The following is a 27,322-nucleotide window of genomic DNA, read 5'->3' as shown; positions in this document are numbered from 1 at the left end:
AAGGTATTGAAATAAGATAACGCATGACATGTACGTTATGCTATTATAACCAAACATTTGTGTTGCGAGCTTATCTATAAAAGATCGAGCTGAGTGTATAGATGATCTACTGTAAAGGCTGCGCTATCATATAAATCTATATAGTGCTCTAATTTTAAAATCTTTTATTCATAATTCTATGTAACAATATTATAATAGTAGACCTACAGTTTGAAAATCATGCTAGTTCCGATGAAATTGAAATAGAGCAACATGATGACGATGACGATTTTTGAAAATCTCCGTACAGGAATTAGTCTAAATCAAATATGTCTGCGCCCATAACTCATGTGTCATTCTAAAACTTTGATTCAGGATCCTGTCAATTATTTCTAGATTTGAAGGGTGTCAGTGGGTCATACACTTCCATAAAATGCTAATACATTTAAGCAATGGGTAAAGTTAAGAAAAAGAAGTTTTCAGCTCCCAAACCTCGCCCAACTGGACTTCCAAGCGTTGGGGAATGCGAGGCGGAGATAGAACTTCAAGGAGAAGATGTGCACTCTGCAACTCTACAAACAATAGTTGAAAAAGTATATTTTAATTTCATATGGTTGATGTTTTCAACATAAAATGATTTCTTATATCAGCTTCAGTATAAAGTGGGTTAATTGATGTGATTTTAATGTCCTGGACTAATTATTTATATTATACTGTTATATATATATCTGTAAAAACGACAAAATCCTAGACCTGTATATGGAAACCAAAATGTCTAAGTGTGAGAAAAATGTGCAGTTAGGTATATAACACATTGCAAAGTACAAAATACAACTATTGTTACAGCTAGGGTTCCGACATTTGAGTCCAGATTGCAGTATGAATTTAATGGATGTGGAATTCGTATGTACGACTTATCATACTTGATCAGGACTTTTTGACAGTGTGCAAGTGCATTTTTTCATTCCGTTGTCCGCGGACAATACATTTTCAGTTATAAATTGAAAAAAATGAAGAATAATTTAGTAATGCTGTTGGCGGCCTTCAAGTGAGAAGAATTTATATAATACACTTGCAATTGCGTCTTAATTTAGCATCACTCTCCAAGTTCTGATTAGCTCTTGGTCTCGGTCTTGCATGAATTTGCACACAGTAATATGACAAATATAAACCGTAATGTGAACAATTTTCACAGTTTAGGACAAATTTGTTCTTAGAACTTCGGCTGCTGACAAAAACGGAAGTCAGCAGTCAAACAAAAACGATAGTCAAAGGCACAAAGAAATCAAAAGTAAGATTAGATTCAGAACAAAACAGAACGTTTCAAGAGTCTTGATTTTCTGAATTCAGTTTGCTTCCACGAGCAACAATTCGGGCATGGCATTTATTTATGATGTATCTGTTGAATGTTCCCCAGCCTCATGGACACAACTTCAGCCTTGTATATAGGCGAAAGTGTTAGCTTTTATTCTCTCACAGTTACAGTAATATCCTGTATTATGTTAGCTTTTGTTTAATATACTACCTGTAGATCATTGTCTGAAATAGCAGTTCTATGCAGCTTTTAATGTTGAAAATCCAGACAGTGAATTTTGACTTTGGGCAAGTGGATTTTTAAGTCTAGCTCATTTTTCCATGGACAAGTGAAAAATATGAGCCGCGCCATGAGAAAACCAACATAGTGGCTTTGCAACCAGCATGGATCCAGACCAGCCTGCACATCTGCGCAGTCTGGTCAGGATCCATGCTGTTTGCTTTCAAAGCCTATTGCAATTAGAGAAACCATTAGCGAACAGCATGGATCCTGACCAGACTGCGCGGATGCACAGGCTGGTCTGGATCCGTGCTGGTCGGAAATGCACTATGTTGGTTTTCCCATGGCACGGCTCATATAGAGAATTCCACACCCCTGCGAAAAGAACAGCCAAAAAAGACTATTGTACTGTTTGGTTCATTTATTATTCAGAGACCTTTGATATTAACTTACAGTATTGGTATTTAATTTATACCAAGAACTGGTAGTGGCATACCCCAAGCGTACAGTAAACATATATATTCTTTTAATATATTCAATATATGTAATAAATTTTAATATATTCTTTTAATAAAGAAATTGCAGGATAAACACAAATTGCAGCGGGGATATTAAACTGAAAATTTTAAGTAGCTCTGAAATATTGGCCAAACCTCAAGTATTTACTTTCCCAGATTCAAGAACCAGATACATTTGTAACTACAAGATTTCTGTTGATTCTCTAGAGAAAAGTACTAGAAAAAGGTAGGGGTGTAACGATACATCGAAATATCGATGCATTGCGATACTGAGTGTCCCGATAGTATGCATCGATAGAAAAGTCACGATCCAATAACAGTCGCCGATAGTTCCTTCAACAATCGATAGTTTTAAAATTTTAGTAAATACAGAAATAATTTATAATTTATAAACCAAGAAACAGAGCCAGCTTTCACTTGCGCCTCGGAAAGTGTTTACGTCTCCATTATAATAATTACCCTCACGGAATTAAACTACCACAAAGGACTGGGAAGTCCTGGAGATAATAAATAAATTTGGTTTCTTAGAAACTTTGATTGAATATATTTAAATAACCTGTTAACCTTAAATGAGAAAATGTACAATGGAGAAAGTAGGATACTAGTATGATATAGCAAACTGTTCAGTAGGGCCCTTCATTTAGTGCTGGTACACCTTAGTCCAATCCGTCAATTTTCGTCTTTTTCGATGATTTGGGTTATTAAACATGTTGACATTCGCAACAAAATGGCCGATTCGTATGAGTATACCTTGCATAGGTTTATTGTTTTACTTATTGTTTCAAAGCCAAGGAAGGCAAGAAATAGAAAAATGTTAAAAATATTTAATGTTAGATTTATTTCTGTCCATTTCAGTTATACAAACATGTATCTCAATGTGTATTAACAGCAGTTATAAACAGTGCCGTGTCTTACACTGAGTAACAATGCCAGTTGGTAGTTTTCTTGTATAAAACATGGTGGCCGATAACTATTGCAATAGTATCGCAATAGTAACCTGCAATAGAATAGTATCGCAATAGTTTTTCAGCAATATCAATAGTATTGCAATAGTCAAAATTGGCCTCAATAGTCACCCCTAGAAAAAGGTACTTAAGTGAAAAACAATCAAGCAAATTTGAAAGTACTTAGCTAAAAATGTTAAGCGCATACAGCAATAGATTTGTTATAATGTTACGCATTCCTACGCTGGAATGAATCTCATAGAGAAATCTTACCAGAAAGCATAGTCAGTGTCTGACTAGTATATGTGTCAAGTTACATTTCCTAGGGACTAATTTAGAAAAAAACTTTATATTATGTAAACTTGTTGAAATACGTCATAACCTACAAGTCTATAAATACATCTGTATTGTATTCATTTTTCCTTCCAGATTACTTCTAGCTTCCATAACCTTACTGATGTTATTTCATATTTCTAACGGTTGAATTCCATTAAGTTATCATATAACCCAAAGTCTGTACCTATTATGAGTAATTAAAACATACTGAATCTGAGTTTTGAGAGAAAATGTAACAAGCTTTCAAACAAATGTGTCATACTTTTGTTGTATCAGAGCGGCATATACTGTAAAATCATTTAATTTCGTGGGCATGAAATTTTGTGGTTTTGATCAAAACGTCAATTTCGTGGGGATATGTGTTTGTTGATTTCAACTTTTAACATAAAATGAATTGGATTTTTTTCTTGTTCTTTGGGATTTAATGTTGTGGATTGACTCAATCACGAAATCCACGAAAGTTAGTACCCCACGAATATTAATGATTTCACAGTATTGGGTATCAGTCACACCTGCAGTTATAACTGTATTTATATTTAGTTCAAAACTGCAGTCTGATGGCTTTGAATTATTTGTGATATTTTCCAGTTGCAAAGTCCTAATGAAGAGAATAGAGAATGTGCTTGTACAGCAATAGCTGGGCTGGCGTCACATCCTGGTACACTGGCAGCCTTCCTAAAGCTCAATGTTATCAAGATACTTGGCCCCCTGGTGTTAGATCATAGCTGGGATATACGCCACAGGGCTCTTGGTGCTCTAAGGTAAGGCATATGAGGCATAGATAGCATTTGCTGTGAAAGAAGGGAATCTAAACTTGATAAAATATTAACTGTATAAAATCACTGGTATGATGAAACAGCTCATTTGTTTGCAAAGAATCCTTTCATTTTTATATGCCTGTCCCTGAAAGAGCAGGGCGTATTATGTGAACACCCGTGGCGGGCAGGCGGTGAGCATCCAAAGCATATATGCTCTCCAAGTCAAACAGTTTTCATCCGCTCTTTACCAAACTTGCTGACAATGTTTGTGGGCATAATATCTTGGCCAGGTTCAATAACCACCCAAATCGCCCCAAACACTCTTGGATTATGGCCCTTGAATTACTAGAAAAACTGCGAATTTAGCCTTGTCCGCTCTCTAAGTCGAACAGTTTTCATCTGACGGGCGTAGTTTGTGACAGTCTGGCACTGTTGTTCAACTAAAGTAAATCATAATTTAGGCATTTTATCATCAGATAAACGTGATGTTTATAATGAAATAATCGGTAGAAGAAATTTAATGAGTGGGATTCAAATTTGGTCAGTAGACTGGACATCATTACAATGACATTGTATATGTTTGAAATATGATACATTTGAAGTATGTTGCAGGAAGTGTTAAGTGATCATTGTAACAAATATGTGTTTGACAGAAACCTAAGTGTTGATGGAGAGGTGACTGTATGTGAAGAGATGGTAGCTAAAGATGTACTCACTCCAGTGCTGGCACTTGTACAACAAGTAAGTATTCTTTATATATCCATGTATACAGTAAACCTCACTTATAAGGAACTTGGATATAAGGAACACTCGGTTATAAGGAACAGTTTTCAATTCCCCGATCTTATTCATTCTTTATTCAATGTAAAAATCCTCGGTTATAGGGAACTCGGTTATAAGGAAAACTCGGTTATAAGAAACACCTTTTCCTGTCCCAAAGTACGAAATTTAATGGAAAACACCTCTGTTATAGCGAACAGAATTTTTTTTATTAAAACCGGAAATAAACAAGTGAATCGCTAATGACGCCAGAGTAACCTCAGCACTTTCACAAAAACCCAAATTATTTCATTACTATGATCTATAGTTTATAAATTCACGGATACGATAAATTGAAAAACTATAATATCATCTTTAACATTTACCAAATACTAGACGATTATGTATTACGCTTCAGTCTATATACTTGTAGAAAACACACTGTTTAATTTATATCCCAACATTTGTAGAGACTCACAAAAAGTATTATAATCATCCTAACTAAATATTACAACACGTTTAATTCTGTGTGTGTGTGTTCGGGTTTAACGTCTTTTTCAACAGTTTTTCAGTCATATAAACGACGGTGTCTACTTGTAGCAGTGAGCACAATGCCCAACTTTATAGTGCTGCCTCACTGGAATATCACGCCGTAGACACGTGACATGATACCCCACCCAGTCACATTATACTGACACCGGGCTGACCAGTCCTAGCACTACCCTCTTAATGCTGAGCGCCAAGCGAGGAAGCTACTAGTACCATTTTTTACGTCTTTGGTATGACGCGGCCGGGGATCGAACCCACGACCTCCCGCACTCGAAGCGGACGCTCTACCACTAGGCTACCGAGGCGGTATCGTTTAATTCTGCATTATTTATTTGGACGCATACTTTTTTGAAAAGGACGCTAGAAACTCCCAGACGCTATTCCCCGGGACGCATATTTTTTGCAATGCGCCTGCTTGATCAATACACAATAAGTTAGTTGCGCCTGTCGATCAAAAGGCAGAGTTAACGATGACTCTTTTTGCATCTGGCCAGTCAGAGATCCACATTTTCCAATATGTAAATGGTTGAATAAGGTACATGTTTTATTGTGTGCGACAAACCACTCCGATTATGTAACAAATAATTTGGTTTTTAACACGTGGTGTACTTAAGGGTTTGGAGTTCACCGTTAATCGCGATAATTGGATTACATGATGATTGAAATTAGGATGTTTTCAGGACAGTCACAGGCTTGATTGTGTTGTTTTTCATAGCAGATCCCGAATCAAATAAACAATAATTGGATCACATTGTTTTAAAAATGGATATGATACGAAATATATTCTCTTGGCTGGTTTGTTTGCTCATTTTAAGTGTAGAATTTCCTTGTGCAAGATAAAGAATGGTCAGAGACTCGCAAATTTCTCACATAAAGATTCATGTTCGGCCCGGAGTGAGATCACGTAGCAATTTTCAAACGTTATTCAAATAGTGTTCGCTATACAAATTGTGTTCGTTATATCGACCTCGGTTACAAGGAACTAATTCGCTATATGGATATAAGGAACCTCGGTTATAAGGAACAAATTTTATAGGTCCCTACCTGTTCCTTATAAGCGAGGTTTACTGTAAATGTTAAACAAAAGACCGTTTCCAGAATTCCTAAGGTTAAGAGAAATTCTTCTTACAGCATGACACTATAGAACATTTTTAAAGGGTTATGGTCCTTGACTTTGTCAAAAATATGCATTAAGTACCTAAAAGTTTATGTCACAGGTATCTCAAAAATTATTTGACCTAGGGTCTTGAAACTTTATAGGAATATCATTTAACTTATGATGTGAATGTGAGAGGTAGGTTGTGTCCCTTGGCAAGATGGCCGCACTTCTTCAAAATAAGTGACATTGATATTTGTTTTGTGAAAATGGGGAATGATTTACAAACTTGGCGTGCTGCGATAGGTGGATTTATGCAGCCAAATAAGCAAAGATTCACATTATATGGAATAAAAGTGTCTAAACATATGTGCAGTAAAGGATTACGTTGGATTGTATTTGTGTCGATAATCTTGATCCTTGATGGGGATATTGAGACTAACCCTGGGCCAACAAGGCGTGGTGCCGGGAATATTCAAGTTGCTAGAGACAATATCGGAACTCGGTCCCGCCAGAGAACATTGTCTTCGTTTTCGTATTCTATGTCTCAGCCGCCGACAGGCCGTCGGACATCCGTCGGTGATCCATATGCTGCAAATGAGTCACAGGATAGGGGGCCTACGGACTTACAAGATTCACATATGATGGATTTCCTTAAGGAAATGAAAACGGATATAGCAAACCAGTATACTAGTGTGTCAAAGAACATATCACAGGTAAATACAAAAATTGACTCATTATCTGATTCTATGCAATGCCTACGTGATGAAAATGACAAATTAAAAACTGAAAACCAGGCTATTAGATCTGAGCTGAACTATTTGAGAGGTCAAATTGACAGCCTAGAGAGTCATTCTCGTCGGAACAATTTACGTATAGGAGGTATTCCTGGGCCCGTGAGTGAGGACTGGTCAGTCTGTGAGTCTGAGATTAGGAAATTTATCAGGGACGATCTTGATTTGCCGGAAATGGAGTCTGTTGAAATAGAGAGAGCGCACAAAGTCAAATCAAAGGACCCATCCAAATGCACGATTATTGTCAAATTCAGTAGGTTTAAAGATCGGGAATGCATTTTGAATAAAGCTAACGGAATATTAACTCGAGATTCGGACAAATATGTAAAACCTGACTACACAGATCGTGTAGTTCGACACAGACGTGTATTGGGTACCCGTATGTTGGAAGAACGAGATAAAGATAAGTATGCTGTGATACGGTACGATAAGCTTATTGTGGATGACCAAATCTATAAATACGATGATGTAAAACAGGCTATCGTGTGTATCGGCAAGCGACGACAGATTAGACGGCCACGTGCTCAAGCACATGGCCAACGTGTAAACAACATTGGGGAAAGCGAACGATTGGACGAGACCGATCAGGTGAATAGTGACGTAGGAGGAACGTGGTCTACCGCGCAAGAAGACGATTGGAGCGCGCACGATGAAATGGGCGTGGACGAATAGGAAGTCGGCCAAGGCATTCCAAACAATGACTGTTTTTTACAGTATGTAAATATTGTGACTTGGAATATTCAAGGACTTAGTAAATACGCTGAGGGTTGTACTTCAAAATATTTTTTGAAGGGCTTTGACATTATATGTTTATGTGAGACTTGGTCAAGATATACAGGTGAATTCGATCATTTTATGAGTAATTATGTGCATTTTGACAATATCCGGAAGGTTAATAAGAACTCGATTCGTAATAGTGGCGGAGTATCCGTATTTATTAACCCTTTACTCCGGGATCCGGACAAAATCCCCTTCGGACAAAACCCCCTTCGCTAGTTTTTGCATAGGCGGACAAAACCCACTTCATGTTTTTTACAAGGAGGACAAAACCCCCTTCGCTGAATTTTACAAGGAGGACAAAAACCCCTTCGCATTTTTTACACTGAGGACAAAACCCCCTTCACGTTTTTTACAAGGAGGACAAAACCCCCTTCATCCTAGAATCAAAAGGGCAGACAATATGATAATACACTTTAAAATTTTCCATTTTATTAATAGAAAGAGATGTCTTGAAGATAATTATAATTAATGATTATAATATGGATAATTGATGTACTTACTCTATTATATACAATTATTACTGTTTGTTCCATAGTAACTTTGAAATTAATCTGACTATACATATACAATTATTATAGTTTGTTGATAAAGAAGTGTTAAATATCTCTTAATTAATTGACCTGTTAATTTGTTAATTGTTTGTTTGTCTCAATGAACTGTTCATTAAAGTAAATTGTTAAATAACTCTTAGGTACTTTGATTAGTTATATATTATTATATTATTTGCCCTTTTGATTCTAGGGTGAAGGGGGTTTTGTCCTCCTTGTAAAAAACACGGAGGGGGTTTTGTCCTCCTTGAAAAAAAGTGCGAAGGGGGTTTTGTCCTCCTTGTAAAATTAAACAAAGGGGGTTTTGTCCTCCTTGTAAAAATCATGAAGGGGGTTTTGTCCGCCTATGCAAAAATGAGCGAAGGGGGTTTTGTCCGCAGGGGATTTTGTCCTACACTCCTTTACTCCATACAGATACAATAGTATTGATTATTGATACCCAATACACTCAGTTGCATTATCTGTACACTATCTCCATACAGGTTATTGGAGAAAAATGCAAAATTTATACCTGTGTTACTCAGATCAAAATTAGTCTATGAATACTTGTTTTAACCATTTAGTGTCCAACATAATTTATTTTTAGAATTAAATTTCCTTTCTGATGGTATATTTTTCATAATTTTGTGATAAATATTTTTCACAATAGAAAGCTACAAACCTAAGACCTTAGAATATTATTATAATTTAGCTGTTTTATGCATGTGATACAACAGAAAAGAAATATTTTTACTGTTACAGATGCACAATTTTATTAATTGAAGGTAAATGAAAAACTAGAAAGGTCTATATTAAGTGATTTTCAAAATAAGCAAACCCATTTAATTAATCATTAAAATCTACACCCTACCAAACTTACAGAACTTCATAGATCATAAAATTAATTAATTACATAATGTTTTGATAAGAAGCACTGATCAAAGACACTTTCTATAAAATTTGTTGATCCACATCATAAATAATGATGCAAACAACACCCTAATTGCTTTGTTTTGACAGCTGTGCACAATAAACACACTTCCAAGGGGCCCAGGTCAATTAGCATAAATTCCATAATGTTGACAAGTGATCTATGGATTTTAATGGTTGTTATGGTAACCACACCTTTTATTACACCAATCTTATGTCTCACTTTTACATAATTTGCCATAGTTGAATGATAGAATGCAAATAATAACTTAGTTTTTGGGTCACCTATATACTTTTCCATCCATAAATAGCTGTCCTAATATATATAAAGTCAGTGTGATTTTCAGAAAAGGCCACCCTGAATTAAAAGTGATAATTATCAATAAATTACAATTATAACCACAAGTTTTTCTGAAACTGATCTTTTATTAACAGTTTGAACTTCACAAATATGCTTTTGTGGGCTTCATTGCCAATATATTTTATTGGTATTTTGCATTTAAACTATCAGTGTAGTAGAATGCGATAAAAGGAGTATCTATGGAGTAATGCATAGATGCGTTAAAACGAGTATCTATGGAGTAATGCATAGATGCGTTAAAACGAGTATCTATGGAGTAAAGGGTTAAAGAGTCATTGTTTCAACATATCAGTATTACTAGAATTAAGAAAGAATTCAAAGATTGTATCGTGATGCTATTTAAATTTTCGTTGATAAGCGACTGTAAAGATCTTATTATGTACTTTTCATACGTATCACCAGAAGGGTCATCATTGTATAATGATAATGAAAGAAATGGAATTATTCTAATACAAGATAATATTGATAATATACGATTAAGTTTTCCTGATGCTATGTTTTTCTGGGCTGGGGATTTGAATGCTAGGATTAAGGATCTTTTAGATTATATACCAGCAGATAACCTTTTTTATGTATTTGGTGATACAGAATATAATAGTAGCTTCTTTGATATCCCAAGGCAAAGTAAAGACAATCGGTGTAATAATTTTGGTCGAACTCTTATAAATTTTTGCTGTACCCACGACATGCATGTTTTAAATGGTCGTTTTGATGATTCTCAAGGTAATTTTACTTGTTTATCTGGGGATGGAGCTAGCGTGGTAGACTATATGATAGCATGTGAAGATCTTTTTAATCATGTTTCATACTTCGATGTCTTGGAAAGGGATGAATCGGACCATTTTCCCGTAGCCTGTAGATTACACTTTAGTATATACAGTCATAATGACACACAAACATTGGTCTCAGAGAGTACATCTGGAATGATATTTCCGAAATTTAAATGGGATTCTAATAAGAGCCATACTTTTTTCACTGTTTTTAATAATCTTTTGGAACAGTACAGAGACTCGTTTCTCAATCTTATAAATACAGACATAAATAGAGTAGTTAGTACATTAACTAATGTATATCAAGAAGCAGCATCACATATGCGAGTGTATTCTAAATCTAGCAATACTGCATTATCAGTAATTCAACCAAAATGGTGGGATGAAGAGTGCGAAATATTAAAACTCAGTAAATATAGGGCTCTGCGTCAGTTTAGAGCAACAAATTGTAATCAAGACCTTGAATATTATAAAGAGAGGAAAAGTATTTTTAAAAATGCTGTAAATCAGAAAAAATATGCTTTTCAAAGTAGAGAACGCATTAAACTCGTTGAATGTTGTAATAACATCAATCAGTTATGGAAAGTACTGAAGAAATCTAGACCCAGTCAGAGCGTAAATAGTTTAACTGTTTCAGCAAATGAATGGTTTACATATTTCAGTAGCCTGTTATTTGATGAGTCTGCAGAAGCCATTGTTATTAATGATGAGGGTCCCCGCGACCAATTTCTAAATTCTGAAATTACCTTAGAGGAAACTAAAAGCTCCATTTTAAAATTAGCAATCGGCAAAAGCCCAGGTAATGACGGATTGAATGCAGAATTTTATAAGTATACAGATGATATAATAGCCCATGTACTATGCGTTCTATTTAACAAGATATTCATGAGTGGGAGTTTCCCCACTTCTTGGGGTCAAAGTATAATCTGTCCAATACATAAGTCAGGAGCCCTTAATGATCCGAGCAATTATAGAGGTATATCTATAACTACCACAATGTACAAAATCTTTTCTAATATAATGAACTCACGTTTATATTCGTGGGCTGAAAACAATAAAAAAATTGATGAAGCCCAAGCAGGTTTTAGACGTGGTTATTCTGCCATTGATAATGTGTTTTGTTTACAAGCCATGGCTCAGAAATACTTGTCTAGATCTGGTGGTCGTTTTTACTGCCTATATGTCGACTTCAAGAAAGCTTTTGATAAGATTAACCATAAAAAGTTATTTGAAAGTTTACAATCTAAAGGTGTAAACGGTAATTTTCTCAGGATCCTTGCTCAAATGTATCAAAATTTACAATCTTGTGTTAAGACATCAACAGGGAGAGTAACGGATTATTTTCCGTGTAACATTGGTACAAGACAAGGGGACATAAGTAGTCCTGTGATTTTTTCCTTATTTATTGATCAATTATCCTCCTTACTGCGTGAAAAATGTAATTCAGGTATTTTTATTGACAATTCAATACCTGATATATTATGTCTGATGTTTGCAGATGACATTGCAAATTGTGCAGAAACTGTATTTAAGTTACAACAACAACTCAACGTAATAGAACAATTTTGTAATTCAACAGGGATGGAAGTTAACCTCAGTAAAACTGAAATAATTGTATTTCGAAATGGTGGACCCTTAAGAATTAATGAAAGATGGTTTTTCCGTGGTCAATTAGTTAGCGTTACGACTGTTTATAAGTATATGGGCATCTTATTTACGCCGACCTTATCTTGGACAGCAGCTAAAGAAAAGTTAGCGTCACAGGCACAGAAGTCGATATATGCTATGTATAACTATCAAAGGCCATTTGGATATTTTAACATTAAACAGTTGTTTCAGTTATTTGATGCTATGGTAAAACCAGTACTCTGCTATGGATCTCAGATTTGGGGATATAAATATTCGCCAGAAATAGAAACCATACATACTAAGTTTTGTAAAAAATTTCTTGGAGTAAAAAACTCAACGAATAATATAATTGTTTTGGGAGAATGTGGCAGACTACCAATGTGTATAACCTATTATTCAAACTGTGTTAAGTATTGGTGTAAACTAATACAGATGGATAACTCTAGATACCCTAAACGGTGTTATTATATGCTAAAATCTTTAGATAACGTAGGCAGAATCACCTGGGCTACTCAGGTCAAACACTTACTATTTTTGTATGGTTTTGGTTATGTTTGGGTTTCACATGATGTTGGAGATATTGACTACTTCGTTAGTATTTTTCGTCAAAGACTCATAGATTGTCATACACAAAACTGGAAAGAGTCTATCGATGAATCAAGTAGATGTCACCATTATAAACATTTTAAAACTTTATTAAATACAGAACATTACCTTACAATAAATTTGTCATTTAAATACAGGCTAGCAATGTCAAAATTTCGTTGTTCAAGCCATAAGCTGCATGTTGAAACTGGTAGGCACAACAATACCCCTTTTGAATCTCGTATCTGCCAATTTTGTTATAATAGAAGTAACACTAGTATTGTTGAATGTGAATATCATGCTTTTTTTCAATGTGAGAAATTTAGTGAGATCCGTAATCAGTATCTTCTTAATTGGTATTCATCTGACAGAAGTATACAAAGTTTTTATAACATACTTAGCTCTGATAATGAAAAGGTGTTATATCAAACAGCACTGTATCTTGAGAAGCTTTTAAATAATGTTTGATCAGTTAATTATGATATTCAGCAGCCTAGAGAACTATTATGTTAAGGTATGTTTGCTAGTCGACTGTGTGCTGAATTTATGAATATGTGTCTCAACTTAATCAGTGTATATGTATACATTTTGTGGGATCACAACTATCTGACTGAACCACTTACTATATATTATGTAGTGTATTTTGGGCCGGAGGCCTTTGTTACATTTAATAAACTTTTGACTTGACTTGACTTGAATGGTTTTAGTAGCAATTTCACTCAGCCATACAAGAGTTATGATCCTTGACTTAGTCAAAAATATGCATAAAGTTTGTTTCACGTTTTTCTCAGACATGAAACTTAATAGAAATGTTTTTCAGCATGTGAAGTTGTGTAGTCGATGTTTCAGTTAGGATTTACCCATGCTCTCATCGGTCTCCTCCCTACATCCCATGCACATACAAAAAAGAAATGGGAAAAAAAATTACTCTTTCAGTGTTTCTTGATGATGTTATGAAATTTTACTTAGTCTTGCATTGTCAGCAAAGAACATTTGACTGCAATACAGTGACAGAAGTGGGGGGTGGCACCAGTGTCCTGAAGTGTGGGGTGGCACCAGTGTCCTGTGGTAACAGGTCTAGTTGTCTGCAATCAATGATACCTTCTTATATACTACAAGTTAATAAAAATATTGTACACATACCATATTAAAATAGTCTGAGTACCAGTTTTGTTGTTTCATGTTTTAATGTGCCTATCTCAGTTTTTAGCTCGACTTTTCAAAGAAAAAGTAGAGCTATTGTGCTCACCCCGGCGTCGGTGTCGCCGTTGGTTAAAGTTTTTGATAAAGTCAAATATTTCTGTTACTATCAAAGCTATTGACTTGAAACTTAAAATAGTTATTTACTATCAAAGTCTACACCAGGAGAAACAATCCCCATAACTCTGTTTGAATTTTGACAGAATTATGCCCCTTTTTAACTTAGAATTTTTGGTTAAAGTTTTTGATAAAGTCAAATATCTCTGTTACTATCAAAGCTATTGACTTGAAACTTAAAATACTTATTTACCATCAAAGTCTACACCAGGAGAAACAATCCCCATTACTCTGATTGAATTTTGACAGAATTATGCCCCTTTTTAACTTAGAATTTTTTGTTAAAATTTTTGATGAAGTCAGATATCTCTGTTACTATTAAAGCTTTTGACTTGAAACTCAAAATAGTTATTTACAATCAAAGTCTACACCAGGAGAAACAATTCCCATAACTCTGATTTGAATTTTGACAGAATTATGCCCCTTTTTAACTTAGAATGTTTGGTTAAAGTTTTTGATAAAGTCAAATATCTCTGTTACTTTCAAAGCTATTGACTTGAAACTTAAAACACTTATTTACCATCAAAGTCTACACCAGGAGAAACAACCCCCATAACTTTGATTTGAATTTTGACAGAATTATGCCCCTTTTTAACTTAGAATTTTTTGTTAAAATTTTTGATAAAGTCAAATATCTCTGTTACTTTTAAAGCTTTTTACTTGAAACTCAGAATAGTTATTTTGAATTTTGACAGAGTTATGTCCCTTTTTAACTTGGATTTTGTTTTTACTGGCAAAGCTCTAATTCAGAGTCAAGCACTGAGAAAAGTTGAGCGCGCTGTCTTACGGACAGCTCTTGTTGTTTGGATAATATGAAGATGCTTTTAGTTTCAAGTTCATACCACCACAGATAGGGCTCTTTATGATAATTGCAAATGAAAGATACAAACAGACCCAGTCTGTAGGAACAAGCGTTTCAGTGGAAGACAGTTTACATGTTTCAATTGATACTTTTAGTTTGGAAGTGGAGACCAATTTTCAGAGAAGGAGACACAGCGGAGGAAGACAATGATATGTGAAACATACGCTCATGCATTCTATCTGCTGCAGAATTTGTGGTGAGATTTTGGAGGGGAAAAAAAATCTTTAAATTACATAGAGTGCCAGAATATTCTATCATTTAATTTGAATTTATCCTATAACAAATCTATTAAGTTATTTGGAATTTTTCATTTCATCGGTAAAATTTGGTAGAGTTGAATTGCTTAATTATGTGTGTCAAGTAATCAATGGAATTGTATTTTTTTATCAGTCACCCTTTTAAGTTCAGTTCACATTTGATGTTATTTTTTAAAGACTTTAGCCTGTTGACGGCAAGTGATTCTGCCTTTGCGATCAGTCCTTACAGGCTGATCATGGTCTGCACTGTTTGCTATTCAGTCTGTAAATTTTCAGTGAACACCCCTTCGAAAAATAAATGGTATTGCCCAAATTGAAGGATGGACCAGTCCATTTTAGAAATTTAGCAGGTTTGAGGTAAATTATTTTGTGTCAGTAAAAGAGGAAAATAGCATTTTGATGAGTAATCAAAAGAATTTCAACTTTTTGTCAGCTTTCCTTTTAAGTTCAATTCACATTTAATATTAATTTGTAATTTCTCAGAATGTAGAAGACTATCCAAACACAATGTCACAGAGTACAATGTTTCTGTAATTTTACCTTTACCCTGCTAAATTCCTAAAATGAACTGGTCTATCATTTGTTTGGGCAGTGCCATTTATTATTCAAAGGGGGTGTTCACTGAAAATTTACTGACTAAATAGCAAACAGTGCAGACCATGATCAGCCTGCATTGACGTGCAGGCTGATCTTGGTCTGCCCTGTTTGCAAAGGCAGAATCACTTTCCAGCAGCAGGCTAAAGGTTAATTTATATTTTGAAATATCAGTATTTATACAAATGTATATTTTCTTTTCAAGTGAAAACTGTACACAAGCAGTGACAACATTCAGTAATGGGCAGCTGATTCCTGTGATCTGTACTATACTGGACTCAGAATGTAGCACTGAGGATCTTAAATTGGCTGTTGGTAGGTTTTAGTTAGGATTAATTGTGTTTTAGATGGATTTATCTTGACAGTTATAACTACTCTGTCTGAAAGGTTTACAAATGCTCTCAAAGGATGAAAAATTGAAAGGTGTTACTAGCAAGTTGTAAAGTTGACTTCACAAACAGATTAACACTAGCTTGTAGGAGGTTGTATATTACTATAACATAATTGAGAAGTATAAATATAGTCTGAAATAAGTATCTTTATCATTTTAGTGGAGTTTTTGTATACAGTAACAGAAGATAATACTGCTATGTGCAGACCGGACTTAGTAGAATGTGTTCACAGGATTATGTCCAAGTCAACTGACTCCTCTACAAGAGTGTTGATGAAGACACTTGCTTCAGGTAAGTTTTATATGAAGGTTTTTCAATAACTGAGGAGCAGGTGTCATTCTAACAACTGAGAAAGCCTGCATGGATAGCTCGGTAGGTAGAGAGTAGAAGACTAGAGGTAGGAAAAGTTTCCAGTTACACGTCTGATTGATCAGGAGAAGTTGTGAGTAAGTCCTCTAACTGATCAGGAGAAATTGCCACTTACATGTCTGATTGATCAGAAGAAATTGCCAGTTACACCTCAGATTGATCAGGAGAAATTGCCAGTTACTCCTCTTATTGAGCAGAAGAAATTGCCAGTTACGTCTTGAATTGATCAGGAGCAATTGCCAGTTACTCGTCTAAATTTATCGGAAGAATTTGTTAGTAACTCTTAGAGAAAAATTAAGGAATATTTGGTAGGTTGAGTCCCATTACATAACACACAACCTGATTTGGCAGTATCAAGAATAAGACAAGTTTACTTTGGTATATTTAACGCAGAATCAGGTAGAAAGTATATAATTCTCGTTTTCATAGAAACTGTCACAGCAGTCACCAAATTTTTCTTTTTTCTGTTAGTTTCAACATCTAGTGATAACTTTAAGAACATACAAATGAATCTTGATTTCCCAGTTTGAGAAAAATCCCCAGTGAATTATGTCATTTATAGTTATGGGTCATACATTGTATTAAATTCAGTTTCATTAAAGCATAATTATGAATTGTACAGTTATATTTGAGCAGGTGTGCTTGTGAATCTGGAAGGGAGTCGGCTGACAACAGCACGCGGTGACCTAGTTGTCCCTATCGTAACCACCATGTCAGATGTTCTAGCTGTGAATGTTGCTGCCATGTTGACTGTTCAGGACAATGACATGACTGACACACCAGCTACCACAGATACCAGTGATGTCAATGCAGGAACAGAAACTGATACTGACAAAGATGTTCTGAAACAAAATAATGTAAGTTTAAAACTTGAGGTTCCATTAACATCATTTACCAGGTGGTGTTCTTTTTATGTTTTAAAAGTTTAAGGTAAGGGATCTAATACAGTTTCAAAATTGGAAATAAATATAAATGAAGCAATAAATGGAATAATGATTCATTAAAATAAAGCCGGTTTTTATGCACTTAGAGTTGCCCTTGTCCAACTGTCCCCCAGTCCGTTCGTCTGAATTTGTGCATTTCTCATAAAAAATTTGACCCAGTCATCAAACCTCACGGGATTGTTATTCAGCACAGGAAGTTGTGCACCAGGGGTCTTAATTATGGTCTTTGATTGTCAAAAATATGCAAAAAGGGCATTCAAGTTTGTGTCACATGTGTCTCAAAAAGTATTTAACGTAAGAGACATAAAACATGAGGGGAATGTTATAAAGCATGTGAAGTTTCTCACCTAGTTTTCTGTTTAGGATTTCACTGAACCAGACCAGAGTTATGGTCCTTCACTTAGTGAAGGATGCTCATAGAGTGCTTAAAAGTTTGTGTTACATAATACATTTTAAAAATTATTTCAGAGTATTAGAGTTATGAAACCATGTATAATGACAGGAGTGGGGGGTGGGGGAGGGAGGGGCACCTGTGTTCTATGGACACACATCTAGTTTACATTTAATAGCATAATTGGTAGTGCTATTGTTCATTTTGAAACATAGTTAAGAATATAATTTCGTGGGCCTGACATTTCATGGTTTTTGCAAAAACAACTTTTTTTATGGGAATATGAAAATTAGTTGCTTAAGATAAAGTTCAGCTGTGTATTTAAATAGCAAAACATTTTCAGGAAATATGCAATTTAATAAATGAGGAAGGATCTTTTTCTTATCAAAAAGTGCAGTGATGCAAAGTCATTTACTTTCTACTTGTATGTTTTGCTTTATCTATATAGGCAGCAACGCTGGAGGAGAAGAGACTGTGTGATATAAAGAATCTATTAAAAGCTCAGAAAGTGGCACTGGAGGTGGTTGCAAATTTATGTTGTTCTGATGGTAGGTTTATACTCTTGTTTTTATCTGAAGATCTGCTTTGTAAAGTTTTTTTATTAGAGGACAACAATTCATAAATGAATGTTGTAGTTTCTAACCCTGAGACTAATATTCTATTTAATGATGAACTGAGGACAATGCAACTACTGTTTGATCCAGTATGGCCATAAGAAGTTTTTCCATGAATTTATTTTGCAATCTTTAGATACAACTTATACGTCAATTTTAGCACGATATTATAATTCTTAGTCAGATACCTCCAAAAAGTAAAAATCAGAGTACTTATATTCTTTGTACCACAATGGTAGCGTAGTGGTGGAGCACCCACTTCTAGTAAGGGAAGTCGTTGGTATGCTTTCTGGCATTGTCCTACCAAAGATGTGAAAAATGGTACTAGTAGCTTCCTCGCTTGCCACTAAGAGGATAGTTCTAGAACTGGTCAGCCTTGTGTCAGAATAATGTGACTGGATGGGGCATCATGTCACCTGTCTGCCGTATGATATTCCAGTGAAGCAGCACTATAATCTTGTGCATTGTGCTCACTGCTGCATAAAGACACAGTTATTTATATGACTGAAAAATTATTGAAAAAGATGCTTAAACCCGCACACACATAATCTGCAAATTATAAACAAAATCTGACTTTATAAAAGCCATGTCAATAACTGGTTGGTTATACAGATGAGGAATGGGAAGATTTAAACAGCAGTGAATCCAGTACAGAAGAAAGTGCTGAGACACCCATGGAGGAAGATATAACAGAGGGGGATAGTTCTGTTGTCCCATTGTGTGTATCCACAGAGTTACACACTGCATATGTGTCATGTGGAATTGTTGAAAAGGTAAGATATACATGTATTTCTGTTTTCTGTATCCACTGAACTACACACTGCATATTATTATGTGTCATGTGGAATTGTAGAAAAAGTAAGAATTTTATGTATTGTGCATATCCACAGAGCTACATACTGCATATGTGTCATGCGGAATTGTTGAAAATTAAGAATTTTATGTATTGTGTGTATCAACAGAAAAACACACTGCATATGTGTCATGTGCAATTGTTGAAAATGCAAGGATTTTATGTATTGTGTGTATCCAAAGAACAACACACTACATACGTGTCATGTTGAATTGTTGAAAAAGTTGAATTTTATGTATTGTGTGTATCCACAGAGCTACACACTGCATAAGTATCATGTGGAATTGTTGAAAAAGTAAGAAATTTTATTTATTGTTTACACAAAGCATATGTGTCATGTGAAATTGTTTAAAAGGTAAGATATACAGGTATTTCTATTTTGTGTATCCACTGAACTACACATGGCATATGTGTCTTTTGGCATTGTTGAAAGGTAAGATATGTCATTGCGTGTATCAACTGAACCACATAGCTTTATATGTCAAAAAGGTAACATAAATGACAGGCATTCTTAATCATTCAAAACTCACATAATTTTAGGATATGCACAGAAAATATTTGTCAACAAAAGGGCCATGATGGCCCTATATCGCTCACCTGTTATCACTGCACTTGAGGACAAGAAGGTCCTCAGAAAAAATATCTAAGTCCAAAGGACAGGAACAACAAAAGGAAGAAATTTAACCAAAAAGAAAAAAAATTCTTACAAGGTATAGATATGTCAAAATGCACCTACAAATTGGAGGTACCATCCATGTTGTACCACAGAAAAGTGGTCTCGGTTTTTCCCAACGGCCAATAATAAAAAAGTTACTAAAAATAAGCTATTTATAGTAACGTAAAAGGGAAGTAATTAAAAAAAAAATATTGTAAGTGAACAAAAGAAGGATCTGCCAAATAAATCTGTTGACATAAATGAAATTTCAGGTCAGTATCTTCATTAGTTATGGAGATATACCCATTTTAATTTGAGATAAAGGGAGGTAATTTGACATAAAATCAGTCCATAGTTATCTACCCTGATTGTCTCAGTCCAACTAATAACAATAATGAAATTTCAAATAAGTCCTATAAGTACTTACTGATATAAATCCATTTTGATTACAATCAGGGGAGGTAATCAGATATAAAATAACTCTGGAACCTACAATTGGATCTGATTTGTCATGGAATCCAAGATTTATTGTTGTTGAAGATATTTTGGAAGTTTGTATCAAATAAAACCATAAATCAAGTCTCTATATGGCTGCAAAAGCCAAAATAGCCAATTTTGGACCTTTAAGGGGCCATAACTCTGGAACCCATGAAGGAATCTGGCCAGTTGAACAAAGGAAGCAAGATCTTGTGGTGATACAAGATGTATGCAAGTTTGGTTAAAATCAAATCATAAATGAAGCTGCTGTTGTGCAGACAAGGTCAAAATAGCCATAACTTTGGAACCCATTATGGGATTGGGCCGGTTCAAGAAAGGAACTGAGATCTTATGGTGACACAAGTTTTTTGCAAGTTTGATTAAATTCAAATCATAAATGAAGCTGCTATTATGCAGACAAGGTCAAAATAGCTAATTCTGGCCCTTTCAGGGGCCATCACTCTGGAACCCATAACTGAATCTCACCAGTTCAAGAAAGTAACCAAGATCTTATGGTGATACAAGTTGTGTGCAAGTTTGGTTAAAATAAAATCATAAATGAAACCACTAACCTGCAGACAAGAAATTGTTGACGCACGGACTGACGACGGACGAAGGGTGATCACAAAAGCTCACCTTGTCACTATGTGACAGGTGAGCTAAAAAGGGATAAATTAGTCTTATCTAAAAGCAGACAGCATGAAGAGTAAGATTTTTTCCTTTACCCCATACTGAAATGTAGGAATATCAGTGGTCATGTCAAATTTTGATTTCTTAAATAAATATGCTAAACAAATTAAATGTAGATTGTGTCTAAATAAAATGTTGGTGCCAATATTGCATTGTTGCCATATTTTCTTTTATCTGTTTAATTTTACAGGTGTTAGAGGCAGCCCAGCCCTTGGCAGCTGAGCAACTGCTAATTTTACAAGAAAATAAGAGTCTTCTGGAAAGGTAAGAGTTTTTAATACGACCCTAAAATATACTTAAGTGATTCATGTGTTTCAAACTTTTTGAAAGATTTTTGTGTATATCAAATAACAACAATCTTTGAAGGAAATTACTTTCTTAAGAGTTTAGGACAAATGACCTGGGGTTATTTGTAAAACAGTTAGAGGTGTGTGTGAATGAAGAGTGTGATATTTATAGCTTAATTGATTTGAGTAGTGATATATGCATACAAAATGCAATTGAGATATTGCAAGACTTCAGGAGTGCAATATTATGTAAAAAGAACAAGACAGTTTCTCAATGTGTAGTTAATAATGTTTGTTATTTGCTGTCAACAATTATTTGATTGTTTGTTATTTGCTGTCAATAATTATTTGATTATTATTTGCTGTCAACAATTATTTGCTGTCACAATTATTTGCTTTCGACAAAGATTTACTGTCAACAATTATTTGTGGTCGACAAAATGAATGTATTTTGTAGATTTCAGAGTAAGCAGACACATGCGTTGCTATGTTTAAACAATTTAGTCAGTTCCTTAGATACAGAGGCCCTGGGAGGGTGCCAAAAACTATATACTGTGTGGCAGGGCCTCCTTCAGCTTTCCACATCACAAAAAAGTAAGTTCTCCCATAAACAATGTGAAATTTTAATAGAAATTACTTAAATTTTATTGGTTTATGTTGATATGACATTGTATTATATGTTTCAAATCCTGTTCAGCACTAAATGGTGCCTGAAATAATTCCTGGGGTCTTCCTCCACCATTAGGAAAGAAGCCATTTGACCATAACTGTGTCAGTCTAATTAAAACCTAACAAAACAAACAAACAAATCTTTGACAAGGTGTGTGTTCTCCATAATAAATGACTGAAGACAATATGTCTGTCTGCAGTTCTTGGTCCTACCACATATGACTTATGCAGGGAAGATATAAGTTACTGCAAGAGAACAGTTTGATACTGTTAATGAATCCATGAGCACTTGTGAGATGAAATGCCTACTTTACAATATCTTAAAAGTAATGGACCCATAATGACAATCTACAGATTACTTGAGGTTGCGAAATCTCCCAATGCCAGAAACTGTTAGGCTTTCTCCGGCTGCTAATGAACCTGATACAAGCCGCCTGATGGAGAATACCCAAGTTCTGGATGAAGAATACATTATAGCATAGAAATTACTGATATTCATTACGAGTCCATTACCTTATTAAATATTGTTAATAAAACAAGAGTTATAACAAATAAAATAGATTTATTGATGAAACAGATACTTGATTTGCTATATGTATGGCAGGTATAGAGGAAGAGGAAGTATTAGAAGCAGTAACAGCAGCTATGAGGGCCGTGATACAGAAACTAGCTGAGGCAGATCCTTCCAAGGTTTGTAAACAGGCTGCTTTTAAGCTTGACTTTTCGAAGAAAAAGTAGAACTATTGCACGCTGCGACGTACCCGTTGGTTCAAGTTTTTGATAAAGTCAAATATCTCTGTTACTATCAAAGCTATTGACTTAAAAACTCAGGTAACTCAATCCCCATAACTCTGATTTGAATTATGACAGAGTTACGCCTCTTTTTAACTTAGATTTTTTTGTTTTGGTTGAAGTTTTTAATAAAGTCGAATATCTCTGTTACTATCAAAGTGTTTGACTTGAAACTTAAAATAGTTATTCACTATCAAAGTCTACACCAGGAGAAACAATCTCATAACTCTGTTTGAATTTTGTCAGAGTTATGCTCCTTTTTAACATAGAATTTTTGTTGAGCCCACTTGCAGAAGCGAAGACATAGTCGTCAAAATGGCTGTTTGGTGTATGTGCATCCTTCCTTGTGTGCGTGTGTCCGGAATTATACATCGAGCAATCTTGTTTATATTTGGCATGAATGTTAATCTCAGTGAGACTGACTGCATGCACATTCCTATCTCAAAGGCCAAAGTCACACTTAAGAGGTCAAAGGTCAAATTCAGTAATGACTTTGTCTGGAGCATTTCTTCTTCATGCCTGGAGGGATTTTGATGTAACTTGGTACAATTGTTCACACTCATGAAAGGGAGTGTCATTCGCAAGAACCAGGTCCTTAGGTCTAACGTCAAGGTCACATTTAGAGGTCAAAGGTCAGATACAACAATGACTTTGTCCAGAGCATTTCTTTTTCATGCATAGAGGGATTTTGATGTAACTTGGCATAATTGTTCACTATCATAAGATGGGTAGTCATGCAAAAGAACCTAGAATTACTTCCCTTTGTTGTTATTATAAATAGCTTATTTTGTAACTTTTTTATTACTGGTCGTAGGAAAAAATCAAGACCACTTTCCTGTAGTAAATGTTACATCCAATTTTGTGGACTTAGAATTTTTTTTAAGATTTACTTCCCTTTGTTGTTAATATAAATAACTTACATTGTAACTTTTTGTAATCTTGTTTTTATGTAGCATAAATGTTTGCCTCATTGTGTCATGTGCAACTCCCTGTCCTTTTGACAGCTGACGGGCTCGACCTGTTGCCCGTGGGCATCTAGTTTGGTTAATAGAGTTTTATAAAGTTTTTCTGGCAAAGCTCTAATTCGGAGTCAAGCACTGAGAAAAATAGAGCGTGCTGTCTTATGGACAGCTCTTGTTGTTTTTTTTGCTCTAATGACTTCCGAAATGTCATTTAAACCCACAATGAGGTGTTTGAAAATCAGAGGGTAAAAAAAACTGTCAGTACTGCTTGTGTGGCTGTCTTAACCAGATTAACTAGCCAACAACTTACTATGTTTACTTTTTATGATGACTTTAATTGCCCATTCGCTTTTGATAACTCCAGTAAGGAGAACTCAGATATAAGGATTGTGCGGTCGTGAATTCAATTCCTTTGCAAGGTGTATTTTATCGGATTATGATTATGATTAAAACAGTGTGTCTTAAATCATTCATTCTCAACCTCTGATTCATATGGAGAAGTTGGCAGTTACTTGTGGAGGATAGGTTAGTACTGGTACAAAATCTAGGAACACTGGTTATGTTAAGTGCCAGCCATTACATAACTGAAATACTGTTGAAAAACAATGCTAAACCCAAAAGAAAGATGGAAACTCGGTCTCTGTTTTACATTCTAATCATATGATGGAAGACATGCATGCATGATTAGGTATCCCTGATTTACAAATGTATAAAAGGGATTATTCTTGATAGGAAGTTTTGCATAACCAATTTTAGAATCAGGAAAAATGCAATCCACCAATGATCTCCAAGGCTTTAATCAAACACAAACAATGCTGTTTGTAGCAAATTTATATTTTCTCTAGATTTTAGTATTCCTATTTTCAGTGATACACTATCATAGCTCGGACCACCGTTAATTATTTTTTTGCATTAATATATAGCTACGTTTTTTACCAAAGTTTTGGTTGTAGTTTAACTTATAATGCTATTTACTTACACCAAATATTTGACATTTTGTAATATGTTATTTTGTGAAAATATTTGATTTTGTGGACATTTTGGCCAGAAAGGTTATTTCAGGTGGACATAAATTCATGGATTTTGATTATTGAATATAAAATGAATGGGAATCATATTGCTTTGTTGGGATTAAATTTTGTGGACTGAATCCACTTTGAAATGCATGTAAATTAGTCACTCATGAAAATTAATGATTTCACAGTATTAGTTTTATTGACAATGTATACTTCTTAAATTTTTGTTATTTATTATTAATAAATTATGTTGTGTATTTGTCAGACGTTTGAAAAAAAAAAGTTTGAAGTGTATATATGAATGATTCATACTGTTGTTTCATGTTTCTAGTTTCAGGCAGTACAGCCGGTAGATCTGCAGTTTATGTATGAAATGTCTACTAAGTGCCAGTGGCCAGAGGTCAGGGTCAATGCTATACGTATTGTATCAACCATAGGGGGTATATTGGCTCAGAATCCAAACCCACATCCATTGCTCAAGGTCTGTTCTTTGATTGTTTGGAAAATATATTGTAGGAAAATTTATATGTTAAGCACTTAGAATCAATAAATTATGTGTCTTTTCCATCTGAAATATGTCTCAACTCAGACTGTAATCTATTTCATGTACTATACATCAACAGCTAAATTTGTATTGTGTTGTACAGTGTTTGAAAAACTAGGAGCATGAAACCTAACCTAGGTCTGTAGACCTATTTTAGTGTATGTCACTGCATTAAATGTGAGCTGTGTTGTTCAAATGGTTAAGGCTAAGGGCTTTGACTCACTAGCTTGTCATTGCTGTGGTTTTGAACCCTGTTAGGTGAAAAATTCTTTCATTTGAGGAAGCTATCCCCAAGTGGCCTGTATCTATCTTAATGTTTGGATGGGCGCTTTTCCCCATTACTAAAGCAGAAAAATCCATATGACCCAAAAAGGGTTGTTGTGTTTTGTCTTAAACCCTATCAAAAAAGGGAAAAAACAAAAATGTTTCACTCAAGATTGAATCTTTTCGATAGCAGGTTTTTTTTGTAGCTTGATTGCTATTAAAGAGGAAGTAAGTAAATGTTTTATGTAATCATATGTAGCTGTAAAGTCTACGTAATTATATTTTTTCAGGATATAGGAGTATTACTCTTAGAGGTTGTATGTAAGGACTCTGGATTTATGGAGTGGTAGCTGAATCTCTGGATTTCTATATTTGATGTGTTCGGAGAGGATCATGTTGACCCGGTGCTGAAGAGATAGGACCGTTGAAAAACTTAAGGGACTGTTGCACCTGCACTAAAATCAAAGGAAAGAGAAATTGGATTTGCAAGTTTATTCCTTTGATAGCATTTAATATACAAGTAAATATCTTAGGCACTCAGGTTTTTTTTTTTTTACTAAGAAAGTAACTCTGATAGTAGGTGTATTCCCCTCAGAAAATTTTTCCCCAAAAATCAATTTTCCCTAGTCTAGTGATAAAAAAATCTCCAATTTTTATGTTTTAGTAATATTAGATCCATTTATTTTAAAAAATTATTGCATCCTTTAATAGTTTGACGTACAGCAACGATGGTGATACACTAAATATAGCTGTTTTATTGCATCACAATGTGTCGTAATCTAGAAATCGGGATTATAGAAATGCAAGTCTAGTCTTATGAACAGAAGCTTGTTTCTTTGATATGTGTTTGAAAGAAAATCATTATAAATTTTCAGGTACAACAGAACAGGAAATCACTTGGAGAACATTACCCGTCATCTCAACTGCTCGTACAAATTTTGGGTGCGTTTTATAAAATACAAGGCATCACTATAAAATGCCCATATGCCTCATTGTAGTTGGTGCTTAAACATAAATTAATGTAACAGTCAGGAAAGTTTTGGTTGTAACCTGTGTATGGTGTCATTTTCTTTATGTGCATACAACTTGAGCATTGAAGTATGTGAAAAGTTATGGGCTCAAAAATTGATGTATGGTGTAAAACATTTCATCGTGTATGGTCAATAGATATGTATGGTGTAAAACATTTCATCGTGTATGGTCAATAGATATGTATGGTGTAAAACATTTCATCGTGTATGGTCAATAGATATGTATGGTTTTAAAACATTTCATCGTTTTATGGTCAATAGATATGTATGGATGTAAAACATTTCATCGTGTATGGTCAATAGATATGTATGGTGTGAAACATTTCTCATGTATGGGTCAGTAGATATGTAATGTTTGGTGTAAAACATTTCATCGTGTATGGTCAATAGATATGTACATGTATGGTGTAAAAATTTCATCGGTGTATGGTCAATAGATATGCCTCCATTTTGCCTTGAATTTCATTTTGATAAAAGAAGGGCTAAACCTCCC

General features: G+C 34.7%; 1 protein-coding gene across 1 annotated transcript; it reads left to right on the top strand.

Moving 5' to 3' along the window:
- The first annotated feature begins 301 nt into the window (after positions 1–301).
- Positions 302–26,148, top strand: LOC128554512 (HEAT repeat-containing protein 3-like). The gene is made up of 14 exons (XM_053535784.1): positions 302–572; positions 3,900–4,072; positions 4,723–4,810; positions 15,124–15,224; positions 16,085–16,194; positions 16,431–16,562; positions 17,277–17,497; positions 18,424–18,523; positions 19,202–19,362; positions 21,455–21,528; positions 22,009–22,145; positions 22,825–22,910; positions 25,322–25,471; positions 26,089–26,148. The coding sequence occupies exons 1-14, from the start codon at positions 432–434 to the stop codon at positions 26,146–26,148; spliced, it is 1,734 nt and encodes a 577-aa protein (XP_053391759.1). The 5' UTR covers positions 302–431.
- Positions 26,149–27,322: the final 1,174 nt, after the last annotated feature.

The sequence above is a fragment of the Mercenaria mercenaria genome, unplaced genomic scaffold, assembly GCF_021730395.1.
Source record: "Mercenaria mercenaria strain notata unplaced genomic scaffold, MADL_Memer_1 contig_5089, whole genome shotgun sequence".
Classification (NCBI taxonomy): Eukaryota; Metazoa; Mollusca; class Bivalvia; order Venerida; family Veneridae; genus Mercenaria; species Mercenaria mercenaria.
Note: the sequence above shows the minus strand (reverse complement) of the source record. Positions and strands in the feature narration are given on the sequence as shown.